General features: G+C 44.5%; 1 protein-coding gene across 2 annotated transcripts in view; it reads right to left on the bottom strand.

The window, feature by feature from the left end:
* Positions 1-639: 639 nt before the first annotated feature.
* ASPNAT (aspartate N-acetyltransferase) overlaps positions 640-20,563 on the bottom strand; it is a 54,704-nt gene continuing 34,780 nt past the window's right edge. For both annotated transcript variants that reach the window (XM_006134724.5, XM_075930887.2), the window contains exon 3: positions 640-9,323. In XM_006134724.5, the coding sequence (XP_006134786.1) occupies positions 8,956-9,323 (368 nt within the window). In that variant the 3' untranslated portion in view covers positions 640-8,955. The remainder of the gene's footprint in view (positions 9,324-20,563) is intronic.

Genomic DNA, 20,563 nt, shown 5'->3' with positions numbered 1-20,563 from the left:
TCATTTCCAAATTGACCTCATGTCTCAAAGACCAATGGCCCATTATAGCACTTAATTTTTCTCCCAAGTTACAGTAGCAGCACAGTGTGTTCATTCTTAAGTCTTTATTGATTACTACTCCCCCGTCTCCCTTTGCAAACACACTCATTTTTTTACAGTGGTAATTATTGCTATTTTAAAGTATGTTCATAGGAGAATACTTGTTTAAGGACTTGAAGCCACTTCCCGTTACAAAGTACAGTACATACTATGCTGAACATAGAAAACAAGACTTATTTCATATTGATCTTGTAGTGTTATGAAGAGACTCAGAACAGGAGACTGAGGGGAAGCTGAGTTTCCTTTGAAAAGTGTGTTACACTTGAACACTCACTTGGACACTAACAGTTCTGCTAATTGTTTAGCTCCAGATTTTTCAGTTGCTACTGAATGGACATTTTTGCAAATATGTACGACAATCTGTTTAACACTATACAGAAGTGATTTTACCTTAACTGCATTAGTTTCAATATTTTAGTCTTAAACTCAAACACACAAACAGCTTAAAGATAATAGTTCAGCGCAGCCATAAGAAAACCCAAAAAGCAGTGGATGCTTTTGTTAAAACTCAATTGTTAAAAAACTCAATTGTTTAAAAAAAAAAAAAAAAGAGAAAAGAATTATACATTCACGGCAAATGTCTAAACTTAGCTTTGGAACAAGGAAACTGAAAACAATATTAGGATTTATGCATTATGCTTATGCAGCAGTTGTTGATTTCATATTCAAACATGTTACTTCTAAAGAAATTCACAACTGCACTTTGTATTTGTTACACTGTTGGTTTCATTAACTTCCATCTTTTACTTTTTAAATTTTAACAATAAACTGTTTTCTCTTAAAAATTCATGTTGTAAAACAAAGAAAGCATTGAACAGTAATTTGTACACTCCAAATGTTGACTTTTAGCTTATTGTTTTAAGTTAGCAGTATATTTTAACTAAACTCTCAGTTGTTTACATTGCATACTAGTTTATTTTAATTTCAGCCAAAGATGTTTAGAAAAATAATTCAGGTAAGTCTTTTAGTGGCAGAGGGGTAAAATACAACATCCCTTTTGTTACAAACACAAGGGTATGCGATTTCTTGATTAAGATTTGATGCCAGTATGGCTTGAGAAGGAAATTGATCCTTTTACATTTTCAACCTGGATTTAATAAATTTCACATCCATTCATTTTTCTTTATGTGGAAAGCGTATGCAACACCAGGACTCCAGATGGCTTGGAATTTAAAATCCTTTATTAGACTTGGTGCATATCAATTGCATCAGACCAGGCTCTAATGAAATGCAGGCTCAGAGCAATTTCAAGTTAGACTGTTAATTTAAAGGTAACAGAAGCTGGCTCTTGTCCTTGTGTGTCTAGTAATTCTAAACACCTTGTGGTAAGGATTAGTTATCTAGTCATCTGTATCTCAACTATAAACTCTGAAAAATTAAAAGGCAGACGATACAGATCATGAACTGATATGGTTCAACACGATTAGGAAGGACAGTTACAGCCTTCTGTAAACATCAAAGCAACTGACTTTCACTGATAAGATTTTATCATCTGTTGGCCTGATTCTGCTCCCAGTGAAATCTGTGGGATATCTGCCACCCACTGCAGTGGGAGCACAAAGGTCTAGGGGCCTGACTTTCCAAGATGCTGAGCACTTTCTAGTCCAACTTAAGACAGGGACTTGAGCGTGCTCCTCAATGCATGGGTTTGCACCCTACAAGAGTGCACTTTAGAAACAGCAGCCAGCCGCTGCCTAGCCCTGCATCTCTTACACAGGTCAGTAATAATAGTAACACTGGGATCTCAAGGAGCTTTGCAAAGGAAAGAAAATCTCATTGTCCTCATTTTACAGATAAGGAAAATGATTCACAGAGGTGAGGTAACATCACTAACAGGTCATTTGCAGAGGCGAGAAGAGAGCCCAGCTTTCCTGGCTTCCAGTCATCTGCAGGGTCCATGCTCTGTCACTGACGTGAGTAAGGGCTGCAGGATTGGGTTTCAGGATGTGGCTGCGTTACTCATTTCACTTGCTCCATTAAAGGCAATTGCACCAATTTTTACATTAGAAAGCTATCCTGTACGCTGTGTTTGGAGTTAAGTGTACGTCACACTGCTTGGCACAGCAGAACTCACTCTGCTTTCAAATGGAGTTTTAAATCAATAATTCACTGACCATTCAAATCAATAATTCACTGTGGTTACATTTCAAGATCACATATGCAGAGAACACTGGTACAGTATTTTACATTTTAGTTAAATACTTTTTCCCATTTCGAATAAGCGCTTTTAAAAACCCAAGCTTCATCCTGCAACTGTAGAATCAACTAATCAAAACCCGTTCAACCTTTGACAAGCTTTAACTACATTAAATGCCAGGCTGTTACACACAATCATATCGGCGAAATAATGAACTGATGCGGGTATCTACTAATTAGCAATTTTAAAATCAACGGAGGCAGTTCCACAAACAATTCCAAGAACTGTTTGTGTGATTAAGTTCCATTCTCTCAAGTTGCACCCAATAGTTTTGTTCCATGGATGCACTAGAGAAACAAAAACAGCATGTGGAACCCACCGTTCTGCATGCTAATAGAGACTGCAATACAATCATGGCGAGGGGAGCCTAGGAAGCATTAAAGAGGTACTGAAAAATAATATTGTACATACCCTGTGGCAGTAACAACCTACAGGAAAGCCCTGTGCCTTCCCTCTCAGTGCAGTATTCTGAAAGCTCCCACGGCCAGAAGCACTGTGAAGCACCAGTCAAAGCAGACATTAAAGTGGTCATTTCTAAACCTCCTGCGGGTGATAACCATTTCCCTGGGGGGGGGGGGGGAGCATTAATTTGTGGCAATAGCAGTTGAGGGGGCCTGGAGATTAGACTCCACTTTAACTATTTAACATCATTGAATGGTACCGAGCAGTCAGAGGTCTAGATTCCTGTTGCTCAGGGTTAGATATCAGTGGGACACATGATTCATAGAGGCCACTGCTCAGAGCAGGCACCAAGGGACCAGTTCTGCCCCTCAGCTAAGTATGCACACGCCACTCCTAAGGGAGAGCTGCCCAGGTGTCTCCCAAGGAGGGCACAGGCGCTAATGACGTAAAGCACTAAAGAGAAAAATGAGTCTAGTGTTAACAGTTTTTAGAGGACTATATAAATATTAGGCCCTGATCTTGCAAGGAAGGTTACACCAAGAGGACCCTGGCCCTAACCCCAGTTGGGTCTCCTGCAGGAATCCACACACATTGTGAGGTCATGACAGAATCAAGGCAGTAAGCAGGAAATCTGCAGCCAAACTAATCACCCCAAAATAATCCTCACACTAAAAATGAAAATTAACTAGAAAGCTGCAGCCATGACACGAACAGTGTGGAACGGGGCAGAGAGCATACATGGGAAAAGCAGGCATTGGCATCACTGTTGCAAGATACTATGTTCTATTATTACTGAAAAGTGTTCTCCAGCTGAAATCCAGGTTGTTTTACCTCCTGTAAATTCTACTAAAATGTACAAATGCCAATCCCTAGAACAAGAGAGAGAGAGAGAGAGAACCTGTGATTGTTCTACCTCACTGTGCATCTGTCTGGAGAGCTTGCATGGAAATATTAAAATGGAAGCCCCATTTCTCCCACCGAGAGCTTGCTGATCAACTGGGAACTTCAACAAGTGTCTAAACACGGTTAACATTGCAAATGAATGTAGTCTCTTATTTAGTACATAAATTAACTCTCTACAGGGTTAGAATTAACCCCTTGGAGAGATTTTCTTAAATGTTCTTTCAATTGCAAACTTGGATTGAAAGTTTCCCAGGGCAGGATGCATGTCTTTTCTTTGTATAGGCTCTTTGCACATACTTTAATACTGGTGTACAGCCATAGGTGTGTACACAGAGATTACAAACAACATCAGTCAGTAATAGGAGGTTATCTATCTGTAACTGGTGTTTCTTTGAGATCTGGATTCCACTGTGGGTTATGCATGCGCACAGTGTGTCTGGAGTTGGAGGATTTTAAAGTAGTGTCTATTGACCCACACACACACACATCTCACACCCCTAACCAAGGGAATAAAAGGCAGGACAGACCAATTGCCTCTCAAGTTCCTTCTTCACCACAGATCATGGAAGATCTGAAGCAGAGTGGTAGGAGAGCAGGAAGAGGAATACAGATCAGGACCACATACTCCAGTTATAGGTAAGTAACTTTGTGTGATGGTCCCTCTTGTACTCCACTGTGGGTGATCAACAAGCAGTGTATCAGCAGAAAGAGGGGTGTGGAGGCAGATGTTAGGGCTAAATGAAAGACAGCCATTCCAAAGGAGGCATCAGCAGAAGAGCCCTGGACTAGATATACTGTCTTGTAGTGCTGTCAATGGAGCACCACAGGGCTGCTTTACCAATGTGGAGCACTTCCTGAAGCGATATCATACATGTTTCAACTCTCTGAACTGGATTCTCTGATTCAGCAACATCAGACCACGGATGTTCCAGGAACAGATAGTCATGGTGCCCTGCATGGGGGGGAGGGGGGGAGGAAGGCAGGCAGGCATAATGCAGCAGGCGTGTAGGTCAGCTGGGCTGCCAGGGGGCGGGGCCAGGAGAATGGAAGCCTGACATGCAGCTCAGCTGGGCTGCCAGGGGAGCCAGGAATACAGGTGGGGCAGCAGCATAGGGGTGGGGCTAGCAGCAAGGGCCTGGAGTCTCTGCTCCTCTGAGGAAGCGGGCGGTTTAGGGAACACCACAGGTAAGTGGAGCATCTGCTTCCAGTGAAACTCTGAAAGAATGCTGGGGGATATTGATACAAAATGCTAAACTAGTTACAAAACTAAATCCAGCTTAAGGGCCAAAGCTGAAGCTACAGCCACAGAGCTTCAGATCCAGACCATGAGGCAGTGAGAAGGAACTGGAGAGGTGTTTGGTCTGCCCTGCCCTCTATCCTCTGGGTTGGAGGCACGAGATGAGCCAAGGTGAACGTGGACCAATGGAGACTACTTTCAAATTCTCCAGCTCCAGGCACAAGGTGCACACACATAACCCACAGTGTAATACAATAGGGACTGTCACTCTGAAAGAAGAAGCGATGTTCAAGCAGAATGAAGGAGTCTGTCCAGCAATACAAATTACAGCAGCAGTCACGTCAGAGCAAGCTGCATTTTAAAACATAATGCAATGCTAGGAGTTTTGGGGGTGAGAAATGTTGTATTCCATGTGCTCTGGGGTTCTTGCAATGAGTAAAATGGATGTAACTACCTTATGATGCCAATATATTAAATCTGAGACTATGGGCAGATAAAAACAAACACACATCTTTAATCGTGCGGTCTTGCTGCAGACTGGGAGATTTGCCTGGGTAGGCACTGCAGAAGTGGGCCCTGTGAGAGGGGACAAGCAAGCACTGGGAGCCACTAGCCTGAAATTCACATAGATTCTACAGGAAATAGAGGGGATTATCTGGCTCCTGGCTCCAAAGATGGGCCCAGCTTAACATGCTTGGGGAAGGTTTCCCCCAGAAATACAGGTCCAATACCTAAGACTGCACTGGCGGTTCGGGTGGTTTTAACCTCTGAGTTGTCTAACCCGACCCAAAGGAGATCTAGCAAACAGCACTAAGGATACCTGAGTCTTGTCTTACACTAGCACTCACTCCTGCTACTAGAGGTGGAGCTGGAGAGTTCTCAGAGATGCCAGCACAGGCAGGGTGTAGGAAAGTAGTTCTACCAATCACTCCAATGCCATGGTTCACAAAATGATAGCAAGACATTCAGCAAGAACTCCTTTCCTGTGCAGATAAAGCTAGAGGACGGGACAGACTGTGATGGCTCCTGGTGTTCCCACCAAATGAAATATTCCAAATGCATCTGTGACAAAGCAGAGGTGATGTCACATTGGCATGAAGAGAAATAAATTTGCACAATAAATCTCTCAAAGGCAGCATCTTGATTCCTGTCATTCCAACTTCAGTGCCTTGCCCTCGTGTTTAGAAGTACAGAGATCCCATAGTACCATCCAAGTTGCATTTTTTAAAAGCGCGTCTTGCTTATACAAATTAAAGGTGTTATGGTCAGACATTTAAAAAAAAAAGTAAATTTATTATTGTAAGATGGTGACTTAACTGTGCTTCTGTCTCTGTGGGAGATTAGGATATTTGAAGCAGTTTTGGCTTATCACATAGATACTAATGAGGCATATTACAAAGGCACAGGTATCAAAAAACCAAGAACATTCTTTTAATTAAACACCCCAATAAAAAACAATTAGATTTATGTATTTCCCCCTTTGTTAAGAGATTAATTCTTTTCATTGTCTGGAAAGGTTTAGTGCAGTGACTCTACAGCAACAGAAAAACTAAAACTAAAAAAAGGCACAAACTTTTTTTCTTTCACTTTTTCTAACACTTTACAATGGTCTATTTTTACTCAGATTAATAAATCACTGAAAGCAGCAAGAAAATATTATGCCAATTTCTGTACACTATACAAACCCCCCTATCTTCCGCTTCAGGAGAAATGTACAACATAGAAAAACTTTTAAAAGTATATAGTAGCCTGCAAAAACAAAGCAAAACAAAAACCACACCCTGTAAATTAAGCTCTTGGTCTTGAAATAGTGCCCTCTATTATCTACTTTCTCCCTTTATTACTGTGACAATATACCCTAGGATGCTGCCATTTTATGTATGGTATAGATTGAGACAGGCATAAATCCAGGGTTGAGAGTGTGAATTGCTCACCAGAGCAATAGGACAAAATCTTCTGACGTGGATGTGACTGCAACACCCTCCCACCCCACCCCTGCAACCGCTCACTTCTTGATCTGGCATTGCATATAGAGGCCAGAATCTGTTCTCCCTCCCTGTCAACTAGAAGCAAGAGCAGACAATGAATGAAAGGGCTGGTCTCAGGAGACTAACCTCATACACTCTTATTTGGCTCCAATTTCTCTTCTGTGAAAGCTGCTTTTTCTCCTTAGCACTTGTTAAGCACGTGTAGGTTTCCTCCTTATTGAAAGGAGCACCCATGGAGATGCTCCTGTCCCTGTAAGCAGGAACTACACACTGAGTTTGGTCTCCTGTCTAACAGGCCAGTAGGAACTAATGAAGTCTGGACCCAATTCCTACCTTCACATTGATAAATCTCAGAGTGGGAAAGACCCTGGACTGGAAGTGAAAGTCTAGCATTTTGGTTTCCACATCACAATATCATTCCCATGGATGTTCTGTTCCACTTCTTACTAGTTAAGCCTTCTATTTGCTCTTTCTGTCTAGTACCCTTCTTATGTGTTTCCACTATTTGATTTGACAAAGATACATTTCTTCCCTCCTCTCGAAACTCTCCTACCTAGGTGCTTCTACTCTAGTTATAAGTGTTAGTAATATACGTTCAGTCCCTTCTCAATTTCATCATGGTTTTCTGTCCCCCACCCCGCACACAAGATTCCACAGAACAGGTACTAAGTTAAAGGGCATTTCCCTTTAAATTTAAGATAGATGAATCCCACCACCCACCCCAAATTAAGTGCAACCAGAAATGTTTTTAATATTTCTGATACCACATTTTAAAAATTAAAACCTACTGATTTTCCCCAAGACATAATTCATGCAAAGTTGTTATTTGTTTAAATAAGTTATAAAAAATTCATATTTCAGGCTAGAAGAAGCTGTAATCTTGGTTATTCTTTTGTTGGCAGGCACTGTACATACATATTAGGTACAGACACATGCCAAATCTGCTTTGCATTGTTTTTTGCATTGTACAATTCACACATCTGACATCATTAAAGCAGTTAGTTACCTTTTATGGAAGGCTGCAGTGAGGCCATCTACAATTATTAAACAGCAGCTGGTTAAGATAATATGTATGGTTCCCTCCTCCCCCCCACACTCCCAAAACGCAATTATCTCTCACACATTGCTTGTCTGAAGTGTTTAGATTTGGTGCTCACATTAATGTGCAAATGTGTTGCCATAGAAACTGCAGCCTCCATTATGCTTCAATGACACCATTCAGCAAAAGCCAAAACAAATATAAAAATTTTTAAAAATTAAAAAAAAAAAACCACAAACAAAAATAACAAACCCAGAAGGCAGCAAAGAGAAACTCCAATGCACATGCGGAAGTCTGGCCCAGGACTGCAGGTTATGCGTGGATATAGAACAGCGCAGGAGATATTTAGGTTTGATCTTACTTTACAATATGTTACAATGGGGCTCAGAGTTCAAATGGTTCAAGTCTGTTTGCTGGCTTAGGAAGGAAAATGAGAATGGAGAAAAAGTCATGGGTACTGGATGCACCAAGGTTCTTTCAGATATTTGGCAGAATGAGGCACATCCAAAAAAAGTGCAACACCAGTGCCTTGATGGCAGTGCTGTGTGTTTGAGTGCGTGCACACACTTCCTCTTCATGCATTGTAGCAAGCGTTTTTTCACATTTTCTTTGAAAACTATTAATCAGTAATTTATAGCAAGATGAATGCATATTCTAGTTACTGGTGCACGAAATACTGAGAAATGCATTCAAGTAATATTTCTGCACTTACTGTATTATGAATGTCATCACTACACTATCTTACATTTGCAAAAGAAAAAAAATACTATGTACACCAGACCAGTGGTACTATTACGTTTGTAAGTTTCTGTGCTTTATGTAGGTACCTGGGTAAGATTGGAACAACAGGCTGTAGGTCCACTCTGACCTGCCAGGTCATTAACACTGTATGCATTAGGAGAGCAGTACTTCCAGCCTCAGCGCCACCACCCTACAGCATGCAAGGAAGGGTCCTTATTTTGTACAAAGCAAATTAAAAATGAAATGAGGGACAAAACAAACAAAACTGAAATAAAAAAGGTGAAAAAATAAAGGGCAATTTTTTGGGAGTTGGGGCAGAAAAAAAATTATTTTTTTTTTGCTTTTGTTTTTATTCTTCACGCAGCTGCAGGCGGTAGCGGTGGTAGCGAAGCTGGAAAAACATTCTCTCGAGTATGGAATGCGTCATCCCAGGGAGGGTGTAGTGTTCGATGACGCCCACATGTTTGAACCCTAAGGACTCATACAGCTTGTGGGCTGCCATCTTGACAGCTGTGGTTCCCAGTACAATGGAGGAATAGTTGTTGAGCATGGCAAACTCAAGCACTTTGCGGCCCAGGGCCTTGGCAATCCCTTTACCACGGAAGTTGATATCTACAGACATGCGGCGCAGCTCCATGGTGTTGTCTTCCTCATTGCCTCTTGCAGCCACGATTCCCACCACATTTCCGTCCAACACAGCTACCCAGAAGCAGGAGCCTGCAGAAGACAAAGCAGAATCTGAAGCTGAAGAATACAACTGCTCCTCTGCATAAGCCTAAATGGGCTTAGTACATCACTTAATACCAACACAGAAGCCAGATTATAAAGGTACTGAAATCTACAGGAGCTGGGCACCCAGCCTACTTAAGTGCTAGTGAAAATCCTACTGGGCACCTCTCTGCATCTAGAGGTGCTTAAATGCCTTCGTACATCTATCCCAAGAGGGAGATGTGTAAAAAAACCCTCCAGTCTGAAATAACACTTCTCATTTGAGACCAAAATTATAAAGGACATTAGACAATACAGTGTAAGGTGACCTGGGGAATTTTTTCCTTAACCTGTTCCAAGATTAAATTCTCAGGTGAAAGCTTGAAAAACGTGTCAAACTTCAGAGTTCACTTTACCTAAATCAGATGGTAAAGGTAAAGTGTATCCCCTTCCCCCATTTGCTGCCATGCCCTATTAGCAAGTTATCCATAAGGGTGTTGCACTTATTCCAATAAAACACAGAAAGGGAATGTTTTAACTTTCCTTATAGCCGTACAAATCTTCGGGGGTTTGGGACAGCTTTAATTAAAGTGTGCTGTGTAAAACGCAGCTGCAATATGAGCGTCTTTACTGTAGGTTTTAGTGCAAAATTCCTTATTTAATATAAGCTAGCACTGTCCAAGGGACATGTGAATAGCTTGTGAACGGTATAAATTAGAATGAATGCAACATAACAAGATACTTCCGCCTAGGCAGTAACTGAGTAGTTCTGCAGCCAGCTGTGGTGTCAACAGGACTTCCCCAGGCCCCAGACAGCTTGGCTACATCTACACTGCACTGTAGTTCAAAATACGATACACAATTTGAGCTATGCAAATTGTGTATCTTATTTCGAAATAGCTTATTTTGTAATTTGGTGCGGTCTACACAGCACCAAATTTCAAAATAACCCGCTATTCTGAAACATCCCTTACTCCTCGTGGAATGAGGTTTACAGGGACGTCGGAAGAGCGAATCCAAAATAACGGGCTTGCTGTTAAGACATGGAATAGCTATTTTGGATACTCTGGCATCCCAAAATAGCATTGCAGTGTAGATGTTGCGGGAGGGGAGGAAGGAACTCAGCTCCAGGCCCTCTGAAAGGGGCTAGCCCTTCGATGGAAGGGATGGGGCAGCCAGTTCTCAGCCCCTCCCAGATCACACCACACCTCCCACAGCCAGTCCTAAGTGCCGCCCAGACTGCACTGAGCTCGGGTGGTGATTTAAAGCTGCAATAGAGACCCTGGGCCCCAAGACAACTGCCTCCTTTGCCCTTCCCCCCGCTATCTAGCCCCAGGACTAGATGCATGGAGTATTTGGACAAGAGATTAAAAAAAAAAAAAAAAAAAACCACCCCCACCCCCAGTAGCTGTAGGAAATTGTATTCGTGGCTTAGTAGGCAGCACTCTTCCAGTCTGAGTCAATAAAGAATCAGAGCCCTAATACAGTGTTAAGGAATTACTGAGACTGTTGCCTTTCATGTGAAATGTGCAATAGCCATTTAGTGTCCTAGAGCGCTCTGTTCCCAGAGCATGGGATGTTGACCCTAAGTGGATGTCAGAATTCTCATCGAGTACTTAATAACGTTTCTGTGGCATTTTCAACTGGAAATGTTATTTCTCACTGTGGCACTAACTTGTGCCTTGCTGAGTCATGTCTTACCCTACAGGTGACTTCAGATCAATGGTGAATGAAATAATCCCTAAGAAGAGCAAACAGTAGCATCTGTTTGAAAGAAATATGCTATGTAATGGCAAGTCATCATAGCAATGAAATGCTAATTTAATAAGCAAGCAGGAAATATCCTTCTTCACCCAGTAATTGTTTTCCTAGAAACAGCAAGCAAAGCACAGCTACAGCTACAGCACTTGAATGCTGTTCCGACGGTAAGAACACTATCGGCTGCAGTACATCACCACGTTGCTGGAAAGGCAGAGAAAAGTGCTAAGGCTGGGTGCTGAATGATGGTTCTAGACACTTGCTATGAGCCCGCCCACAGATGAACCCTGTAACAATGCAGCATGGTCTGAGCCTTCCACAAGCACTGTGGTTCTATGCAAAAGTCTCACCAATAATGGCCTTACTTAAAAGAGAACACAAGCTATCGCTCCAGGTTCTCCTCTCCTCTCCTCTCCTCTCCTCTCCTCTCCTCTGACCTCTCCTCTGACCTCTCCTCACACAGTTGCACTGGTTTAAATGCAACTCCTCTACTCAGACCCTAGGCTCACTACAGGACTTACAGAAACATACGCTTTTTAATAAAACCGAAAGATGGAGAACATTCACGAGTGTGCTCAAATATTACAGCGAAGAGCACATGCACCTACACAGACAGGCACCCATACCCTTTGAAAACCTCCCAAAATCTGCTCCCAAGCCCAAAAAGCATTAACCAACCCATCCTCTCAATCCATGCCTGAAGACATTGCCTCTATCCCATCCCCTCCCTTGGAAAGCAAGCAGGGCTAGTGGGGTGACCCAAGCATCATCAAACCCTGGCACTGGAGGAACAAGGAGGAAAGCCTGCTTCCAAGTCAAGGATCGACTGCCAAATGTTCCCTCTAATTTTTCCATCCATGTATGGAATAAATTTTGTTATGTGCACCAAGGCATGTGTGGATGTGCACTACCATCAGAAACAGGCTGCTGACTGTGGGCACTCCATTAATCAGTTGGGCAGCATTTGAATCTCTCATGGGTGGCTGCCTAAGCACTTGGCTTACAGGGAACACTGCCTACCGCTGATAGTGCTCTGCCACATCAGTGTAGAACACGATTTGGTTAGCACCACAAAATGTACACATAAAAAAACTGGGGTGAGGCCTCTGATGGAAAGAAAAAGGAAAGGAGCTGTTACCATCTAGTTCCAATCCGCAGCCATCATCCTCCCCTGCCCTTGCCACATGGTGAGGGGTTGGGGAAGGGCCTCCTTTACACAGTTCTTGGTTCCAAAGGGTGCTCCCAGCTGGGCCCTATTTTACCCTCTCCAAGCTCAGTGCAGTACTCTTTGCTTTGCTTTCATTTATCCTGAGTGCCTCAGATGATTGTTGCAGAAACACACAACGGGAAGTGCACATCTCAAGCAGCTTGGATCAAAAGTATTTTGGACTTTAATAATCAAAACCAGCCTACACGTCACCCAGTGCGGATCACCAAGCAAAGACATAATGTGCTCTTAGGAAACATCAAGAGTTTAACCAACAGGCTGCCCAAGCTGCAATTTCTGAATGGTTTAAAGGTGCTTCCCAATGGAAAAAGTGCTGCACTAATGAGCTCCACCAAGAACCCCAGATAATGAAACCTTAGAAAGTAATGACAGCGATGCCTCACTAAAGAGAGGTACTGAACTGATTTCTTCCAATTGCTTCCCCCATCCAACAAGCATTCAAGTCAACAGAGCTAGTCCAGATATGCACTGATTTAAATCATAGGAATTAATTAGGCAAAACTTAAGCAGCAAAAAAAAGCCTTGAACCTAACTGAAAAGCTCATTGTAGGATATAAGTAGTTACTTCTAGAGCTTGTATACAGTTTCATCAATAGCAATGAAAATCACTGAACACTAATGTGTTTAATAAACAGACAATATGACATATCTCATGCTAACCTGGAAAGCTCAATGTCAGTGTGTTTTGAAAAAACATGCTGGGATGTGGGTTAAAAATACATATGCTTAAACACAGAGTATAGGAGAAATGTTTGCCAATATTGCTACTTGCAGACAGATGGCTGCTTTTTTCCTTCTTCAGCCTTCAGTAGAATAAGTCTTGTACTCTGGGCTTGGCTCTCTTTTGACAGAGACCTTGGGATAAATATCCTGAAGTGGCCCATGGAAGATGAACAGCGCAGTACAAGTTTAGAAACAGACAGTGGCGCTCACATAGCCACACTGCAACTGGTGCAGCCAGAAAATTAAACAGGTCTAAACTAACGCAACCCTTTATTACTCAAAGGGAACAATAGATGGGCAGATTTCATGGCTCATGATTATGACACTGATGTGGACTAACAATGGCCAGTCTCTGGGATTCAGTTAGCCAAGCTGAAAAAGATGGTTAAAGCCAGGACTTTCTTGATAAACCAGATGCTGAGCTCAACTTCCTTGGATAAAATCCATCAGTTACAAAACTAAATCTAGGAAGCAAGTCTGGGTAAAGCCAAACATTTAGGACTTGTCAGCATGTTCAAAGGAATACATTAGCTCCCATGACTCATGTCTGATCCTATTACAGTAAACTTATGATAATCCGGCACCTTTAGGACCCAGGGAGTGCTGGATTATCAGATATGCCGGACTATTAGAAGGGGGGTCTATGAGGGGTCTGGGGTGGGGTGGGGGAATGGAGGGGGCAGCACTGCGGGACCAACTCGTCAACACCCCAGCTGCTCTGCCCCAGGCGTCCCCAAGTCAGCCGCTGCTGAAACTGACCAGCGGCTGACTCGGGGACGTCTGGGGCAGAGCAGCTCCAATTGTCCGGCTGCCTGGAGCACTTCCAGGTTCCAGATGGTGCCGGATTATCAGGAGTGCCAGACCATTGGATGCCAGACCACTGGAGTTTTACTGTATAAACAAACAGTCATATCATAGCTATCAGGGCTAAGAACAAAATTTTAAACACAAGGACCCAGTGCCACCTATTTATTGTGAGCAGACACAGTACCTCTTATTTTGCCATCTTGACAATGCTGCGTGTTTTGCTGTTTTTTTGGTATCTTAAAATGTAATTAACGTTACTCTTGTCTGTGGTCTTGTCTTCAAGTGCTGAAAAATGGAAACCAGGTTCCTTCTGTACAAAAACGGGGCTGTGATAGCACATTAAAAATTCAGCAGTTCCAAAAACAAACAGCAAGTCATGGTTAATTTGATGAGCATCCATCAGCCCATCCATCATGCACTCATCATATATATAGTAGCCCAGTGTCTTGTGCGCCTGTCACGCTGACGTACACGGCCACGTCCCCTGGCCGTGTATGTCACCGCCCCGCCCCCCTCCCTCGCGGCAGTCCAGATGAGCAGGCAGCACTCAGCCAAGCACCATGGTGGGAGGGAAGGGGATGTGGAAGGGAGGGCGGGGAGAGACAGAGGGGAGAGAGAGGCAGGAGGAGGAGGAGAAGAGAAAGGGAGAGTGAGAGGCAGGAGGGGGAGAAGAGAAAGAAAGAGACGGAGAGAGAGGAGGCAGAGGAGAGCTGGGGGGGGGGGAGGCAGTAGGAAGAGAGAGAGAGAGAGAGAGAGAGAGAGCGCACTCAGGAAAGAAGACCTGAAAATCCCGTCTTATGATGGGCTAATTGGCTAGTCATATATATAGTAGCCCAATGTCTGTGAGTCTGTAACGCTGAAATGCTGGCTGTTCCCTCTGGAGGGCCCGTGCTGCATGGGGAGTGCGGGGCCCAAATGGCCGCTTGCATCACTTGCTCCCCCGCGGTGGCCCGGCTGACTGGAGCAGAAGTCAACCGAGCGCCATGGCGAGAGGGGAAGAGGGGCGGAGCAGTGACGTACATGGCCAGGGGGTGGGGCCTGGCCATGTACGTCACCGCCCCGCCCCCCTTCACCTCCCGCCATGGCGTTTGGCTGACTTCTGCGCCAGTCAGCCGGGCCGCCACGGGGTAGCCCAAACGGATGCTTGCTCTGCCGTGGCGGCCCGGCTGATTGGCGCAGAAGTCAGCCAAACGCCATGGAGGGAGGCAAAGGGAGGGCGGGGCAGTGATGTGCGGCATGACAGGGGCTCCAGACCCCGCCCCCTGGCCATGAACATCACCGCCCCGTCCCCCTTCGCCTCCTGCCATGGGGGGCTCCGCTGACTTCTGCGCTGTTCAGCCAGGCCGCCACGTGGGAGTAAGTGGCACAAGCGACCGTTTGGGATCCGTGCCCCCCTGCAGCACAGGGAGTGTGGAGCCCAAACGGCCATTTGGGCTCCGTGGTCCCCTGAATGAGAGGCAGGAGGGGGAGGAGAAGAGAAAGAGAGAGAGAGGCAGGAAGTGGAGGAGAGCTGGGGGGGGAAGCAGTAGGAAGACAGAGAGAGAGAGAGAGAGAGACAGAGCGAAAGACCGGAGGCTCAGGAGAGAAGACAGACGTGGAGGAGAGACCTGAAAATCCCATCTTATGACGGGCTAATTGGCTAGTCTGTAGGATAAGATCCTAATGAAACAGTTAATTCAGATTACTTTGGGGAGAGGAGGGACTTCAGAGGAATGAGAAGAATTGGAAGGGATTTCCTCCAGGATCATCCCCCCTCTGCTCCCCTTCCTGCAGTTCCATATTTAGGACCTAATCCTGCAAAACATCATTACCCCCTATGAGCAAATCCAGTAGCATGAATAAGGCTAATCAAGAACGTTAGGACAATTCACAAGGGGGAGAGGGATAGGTGGAGGGGCTAGACCTGAGGTTAACTCCCCTGCATCTAGGAAACTCATCAAATCAGTTGTGGGAGGTGACAAGTGACATAGGATTCATTGGGAAATAATAATGTGTTTTCAGATCTCTCCCCCGCCCCCGGCAACTCAGATTTCTGCCTGCCCAGCATTCTGACCCTTACCTTGCCTGCCCTGTAACCTCACCCATAAGCATGAGGGTGCCATCAGAGCAGACCACAGAACTCATTTAGTAGTTCCAGATCAAATGCATTTACTTTTCTATCCACTCCACACACCCTCAGCTCCCTCCACTCTAGTTGTATCATTTCCCCTCCTAAACACAGAATGGAGAATGGGCAGGAAATGAATGTCCGTCCTGTGATAGCATTTTAAAGTTTCCTATTTCTGATCAAGAGGGGATGTGGAGAATGAAAGTGTTCAGACCAGCCAATAGCCCAATCAGGGCAGTCACCTGGAATGTAGGAGACCAAGTTCAAGTCCCCGTTCGGCTAAAGTAAGGAATTGCATCCAAGAACCAAGCAGTTATTCTCCACACACATTCCCATGAAGTCTCCATTTTGGCAAATCAGCGTGTTCCGATTAAACAATTTGACTGAAAAATTCCCAATCAGCTCTAGTCTCAACACAATGACATGTTGTGCAATTATGTTTACACAGAGAGTAGAATGAGTGATGGTTGTCATGTCTGCTACATCAATACTCCTTAAGGTTTTGAGGCATGTAAATCCAGTATCCTTGGGGAAGCCTGCTTTGGTTTTAGCAAATTATGCAAAGATTTTAAAATATATTTTTAAACACAATTTCTTTGTGTTAAGAAATTGCTTCCCTTGACTTATTGCTTTTAAAATCTGCAGGGTCCTGCCTGACCAACAAACAGGACCAGCCACTACGCCAGGGATGGGCAGTAACTTTTGAAGTGGCCCCCACCGGAAAGGGCAGGGCCTAAACAGGAAGGGGCGTGACTACACCACCCTCAGACCATGATTGGTCTCAGGGTGAGGGATCCCCTTTGCCCCCCCTTCCCACTGGGCACCTATGCCCTGGAAGGGGCTTGGCATGCTCCTCCACCCCCAGGCCAATCAGGGTCTGGGAGGCAGGGGAGCGTGAGAAGCCTCCTCCCGCCCTGTGAGGAGCATGTGGCACTTTGAAGTGCCGCCGGCTCCTCGCAGGGCCAGGGCAGAGCGAAGGAAGCTTCATGTGGCTCCCCCGCCCACAGGCCCTGATTGGCCTGGGGGCGGGGGAGCACATGAAGCCTCCTCTGCTCTCCCTGCCCTGCAAGCAACATGCGGCTTCAAAGCGCCATGTGCTCCTGGCAGGGTGGGAGGAGGCTTCGCGTGCTCCCTTGCTCCCAGGCCATTTAAGGCCTGGGGGTGAGGGAGCAGCAGGCCTTCCATGGGCTGGATCCACCTGCTTGGCGGGCCGGATGTGGCCCACGGAGGCCCTTTTGCCTACCCCTGAACTAAGCTCACCAAGACTAAACTCATAATTCGAGCGTTTCAAGTGTTTTAAAATATTGCATAGTTTAAAAACAAGTTCTCAAATGTTGGCATCAGAGGGGTTCCAAGTTCTAGCTACACATTTCTGATGCGTCCAGCCCATCACTACGGCTTCCAGACTCCAGAGACTGAATGAGGACACGCTTTTGTTCAGTGCTTTCAGAGCCTTGTTTGTGCAGCTGGGCCAGGCTCTGAAGGGGAAGGTAATATGACCGCCTCCTTTCACTCCTATTAGTTTAACCTCAGACTTTAAAATCTAATTATAATGATCTCGAGTTTAAAACTTTAAAAAGGGTATTTGGCACATTACGCAATGTGTGTTTCCAGGCAACAAAGCAGAGAGGATACATCTGCTTCAACAATACAAGCCATATTTTGCTTCCATTTACACCAGTTATCCCAGTGACTTAACAGACCTGTCTCTTCAGGGGACTATTACTACTGCGCATATATTTTATTCCACTGAAAGACAAGAAAAACAGCCAGCTTCAAACAAGATTTGTTTTCTGCTGGTACAAGGTTTGAAGACTCCTTTCTCAGGGGAACTATGTGATGCAGATCTGTTGCTGAGCACCATTTCAAGGGGAGCAGGATCTGGTGGTGAACCACTGAGCTGAGATCCTGATCCGACAGGGAAACATCACATTTCAGCAGTGTTATCTTCAAGTCGTCATTGTCAAGGCCAAGTCAAGTCTCAAGTCACTACAGTTCAAGTCTCAAGTCGAGTCTCAAGTCTTAGTTTAAAAAAATGTCAAGTCACTTTTGTACAAGCCATCAATATCAGCATTTTCAGACAATTTTTTCACCAAGTCGATTTAACAAAATTAGCAAGTCTCAAGTCACAATGAACCCAAGTTGAGTCTCAAGTCGAGTCACCGAGGCGACTTAAGTTGGACTCGAGTTCAAGTCGTGGGACTCGAGTCAACAACTCTGCATTTCAGAACAGGCAAACTATGTCTATCAATTAACAGTCTGTTCAGTCTGTGTGGATTCCCAGGCCTATCACAAATTCTTCCAGGTGACTGGGTCCTTCCGTCTTCCTGAATTAGCTTTTCTAGAAGCATTGCCACTAAAAAGAGTCATTGCCCTTGGAAGTTCAACTCTATGCATCCTGAATGAGGACATGGCAGGGCATTCAAGGAAAAAAGCCTCCTATTCTTTCCTGGTTGACTTTTTTTTGTTGTCCGTGGGGCGGAGAATGCCTATCTCCTTTCCCCTTCTACTCTGAAATTACAGGTTTGAGTCATAGGCCTGCAGCCTCTCTGCTTTTCACACATTTTTGTCTGAACTGAAATAAAACAGCTAAAAGAGCTTTCTTGGCAGAAGTAGGCAACAGAATTACAAGACTGCTATTAATACCAGGAGTTCATATTTTAGTCTCACATGAATTGGCTTTTGCTGTTTGAAAATAATCATCACTGGAGAGAGGAATAAACATCTCATCAGCAACAAACCTCTGCTGCGATACCTGTTCCCTTTTTCATTGCCTCAACTTCCCCCTCATCTACTTACAAACACTGAGGCTATGTCTACATTACAGTTTCCAAAAAAAGTGGGCACGTTCTTTCAGAAGCCCTGTATTCCTCATTTTCTGAGGAATAAGGGATCTTCCGAAAGAGGAAGTTTTTCCCACATTTGGCCCCGTGTAGAAGATGATCACAGTGTAGACATAGCCTTAGAGAGACAAGATGGGTGACGTGACCCTTTTTTGGACCCATTTCTGTTGGTGAAAGACAACAGATGTTTGCCTAATTAAAGACACTAACTCACCCACCTTGTCTTCCTAATATGATGGGATGAACACAGCTACAAAAACAAACTTCCACAGGGTTAGCTCCTTTCCACCATCCAACATTAAGGATGTTAAAGACTTGTTGACTATCCAATAAGTAAATGTCAGCCGACTAGTTGATCCTCCCCCTTGCTGCTTCTATCAGATAGAGGTAGCAAAGGGGGAGAAAGGGTACTTCAAAGGGCAGTGCCGCACAGCTGTTTCCAATGGGAGCCTTGTACATTTCATATGTGGAAAAAATTTTGTTACGTTCACTGAGGCATAGGCAAATGTGCACCACCAGGAGAAATAGAAAACCTAGTAGTGGGCACTCTGCTAGTCAGCCAGGCAGGATTGGAATCTCTCCCAAGTGGCCACACAAGTACACAGCTTACAGGGAACACTGGTCCAGAGCACAATTACAAGCTTTGGTTCAAGCTAATTTGTGTAGACCGTCTGCAGCTGCAATCTAATTAGTTGGAGTCTTGGAGTAGTGACAATGCATGCTACAGATTGGCTGATACAAGCCAGACTGGAACCCTGAGTAATTACTTGCTGGGTTAGCCCACAATGAATCCCACAGTGCCCCATGTGTGTTGCTCTGGGACCCAAGCTTAAAGCCATTTCTGGTATGGCTACTTGGGTTGCAAACACATCCTAGGGTGGCAGTACAGACATATGTGCAGGAGAATGGCTGGTCCAGCAGTTGAGGGATCTCATGCAGAACTCAAAAAGATATGGGTTCAATTCGGTCTTCTGCCACCAGACTTCCGGTGTGACCCTGGGCAAGTCACTTAGCCTCTCAGGTCTGCATTTGAGACATGAAGGTAATAATACTGTGATTTTTCACAGGGGTGTTGCGTGGATAACTACATTAAAGAATGTGAGGCACTCAGATAATGGGGACCAGATAAGTACTGACAGATTAAAAAGCTGAGGTTTTAGGTTAGACCTTTCTAGAGAAAGCTAGCTAACATGGGCCAAATCTTTGTTGGTGTAAGCAGATCCTATACCCTTGGCTTCACTGGAGCAGAGTCAATTCACACCAGAAAAGTATTTGGCCTATCTGCCCACAATTTCAAGGGCTCCGAGACCTTTTTTTGCCTCTAACACAATAAGATTTGTCCTCCACACCTGTGGTCAAAGAAATCAATGGACCAGAATCACTGATATGCTTCACCTGCTTGGTGCCACTCTGGGTTTATGGCTATTTCACATCGCTAATTTAACTGGACACTTCATCCAGGTTTATGGCTGCTTTCAGCTGACAGAGAAGCACAAAGCAGCCCAGAGTGTATTAGTGAATCTGACCCCTTATTTTGATACTAAAGTCAGCTACATCACTTCAGGTAAGCACTACCCACAAGCTTTCTGTCCTTCCAATCTCTTTCACAAGATCCTGAAGCACTTCACACCTTCATCCTATTCTCCTCCAAACTGCTCCTCTCTTATGCCAGGACAATTAGCCATCTGCTCACTTGTCCATCCCAAATGCTTTCAGTGCTTCGCACCTCTTTCAAAAGTCCCTTCAGAGTCCTTTCAACAGTTTTCCTTTTTTGACTACAAGG

The sequence above is a fragment of the Pelodiscus sinensis genome, chromosome 4 (genome assembly GCF_052426305.1).
Source record: "Pelodiscus sinensis isolate ZL-2025 chromosome 4, ASM5242630v1, whole genome shotgun sequence".
Taxonomy (NCBI): Eukaryota; Metazoa; Chordata; order Testudines; family Trionychidae; genus Pelodiscus; species Pelodiscus sinensis.
Note: the sequence above shows the minus strand (reverse complement) of the source record. Positions and strands in the feature narration are given on the sequence as shown.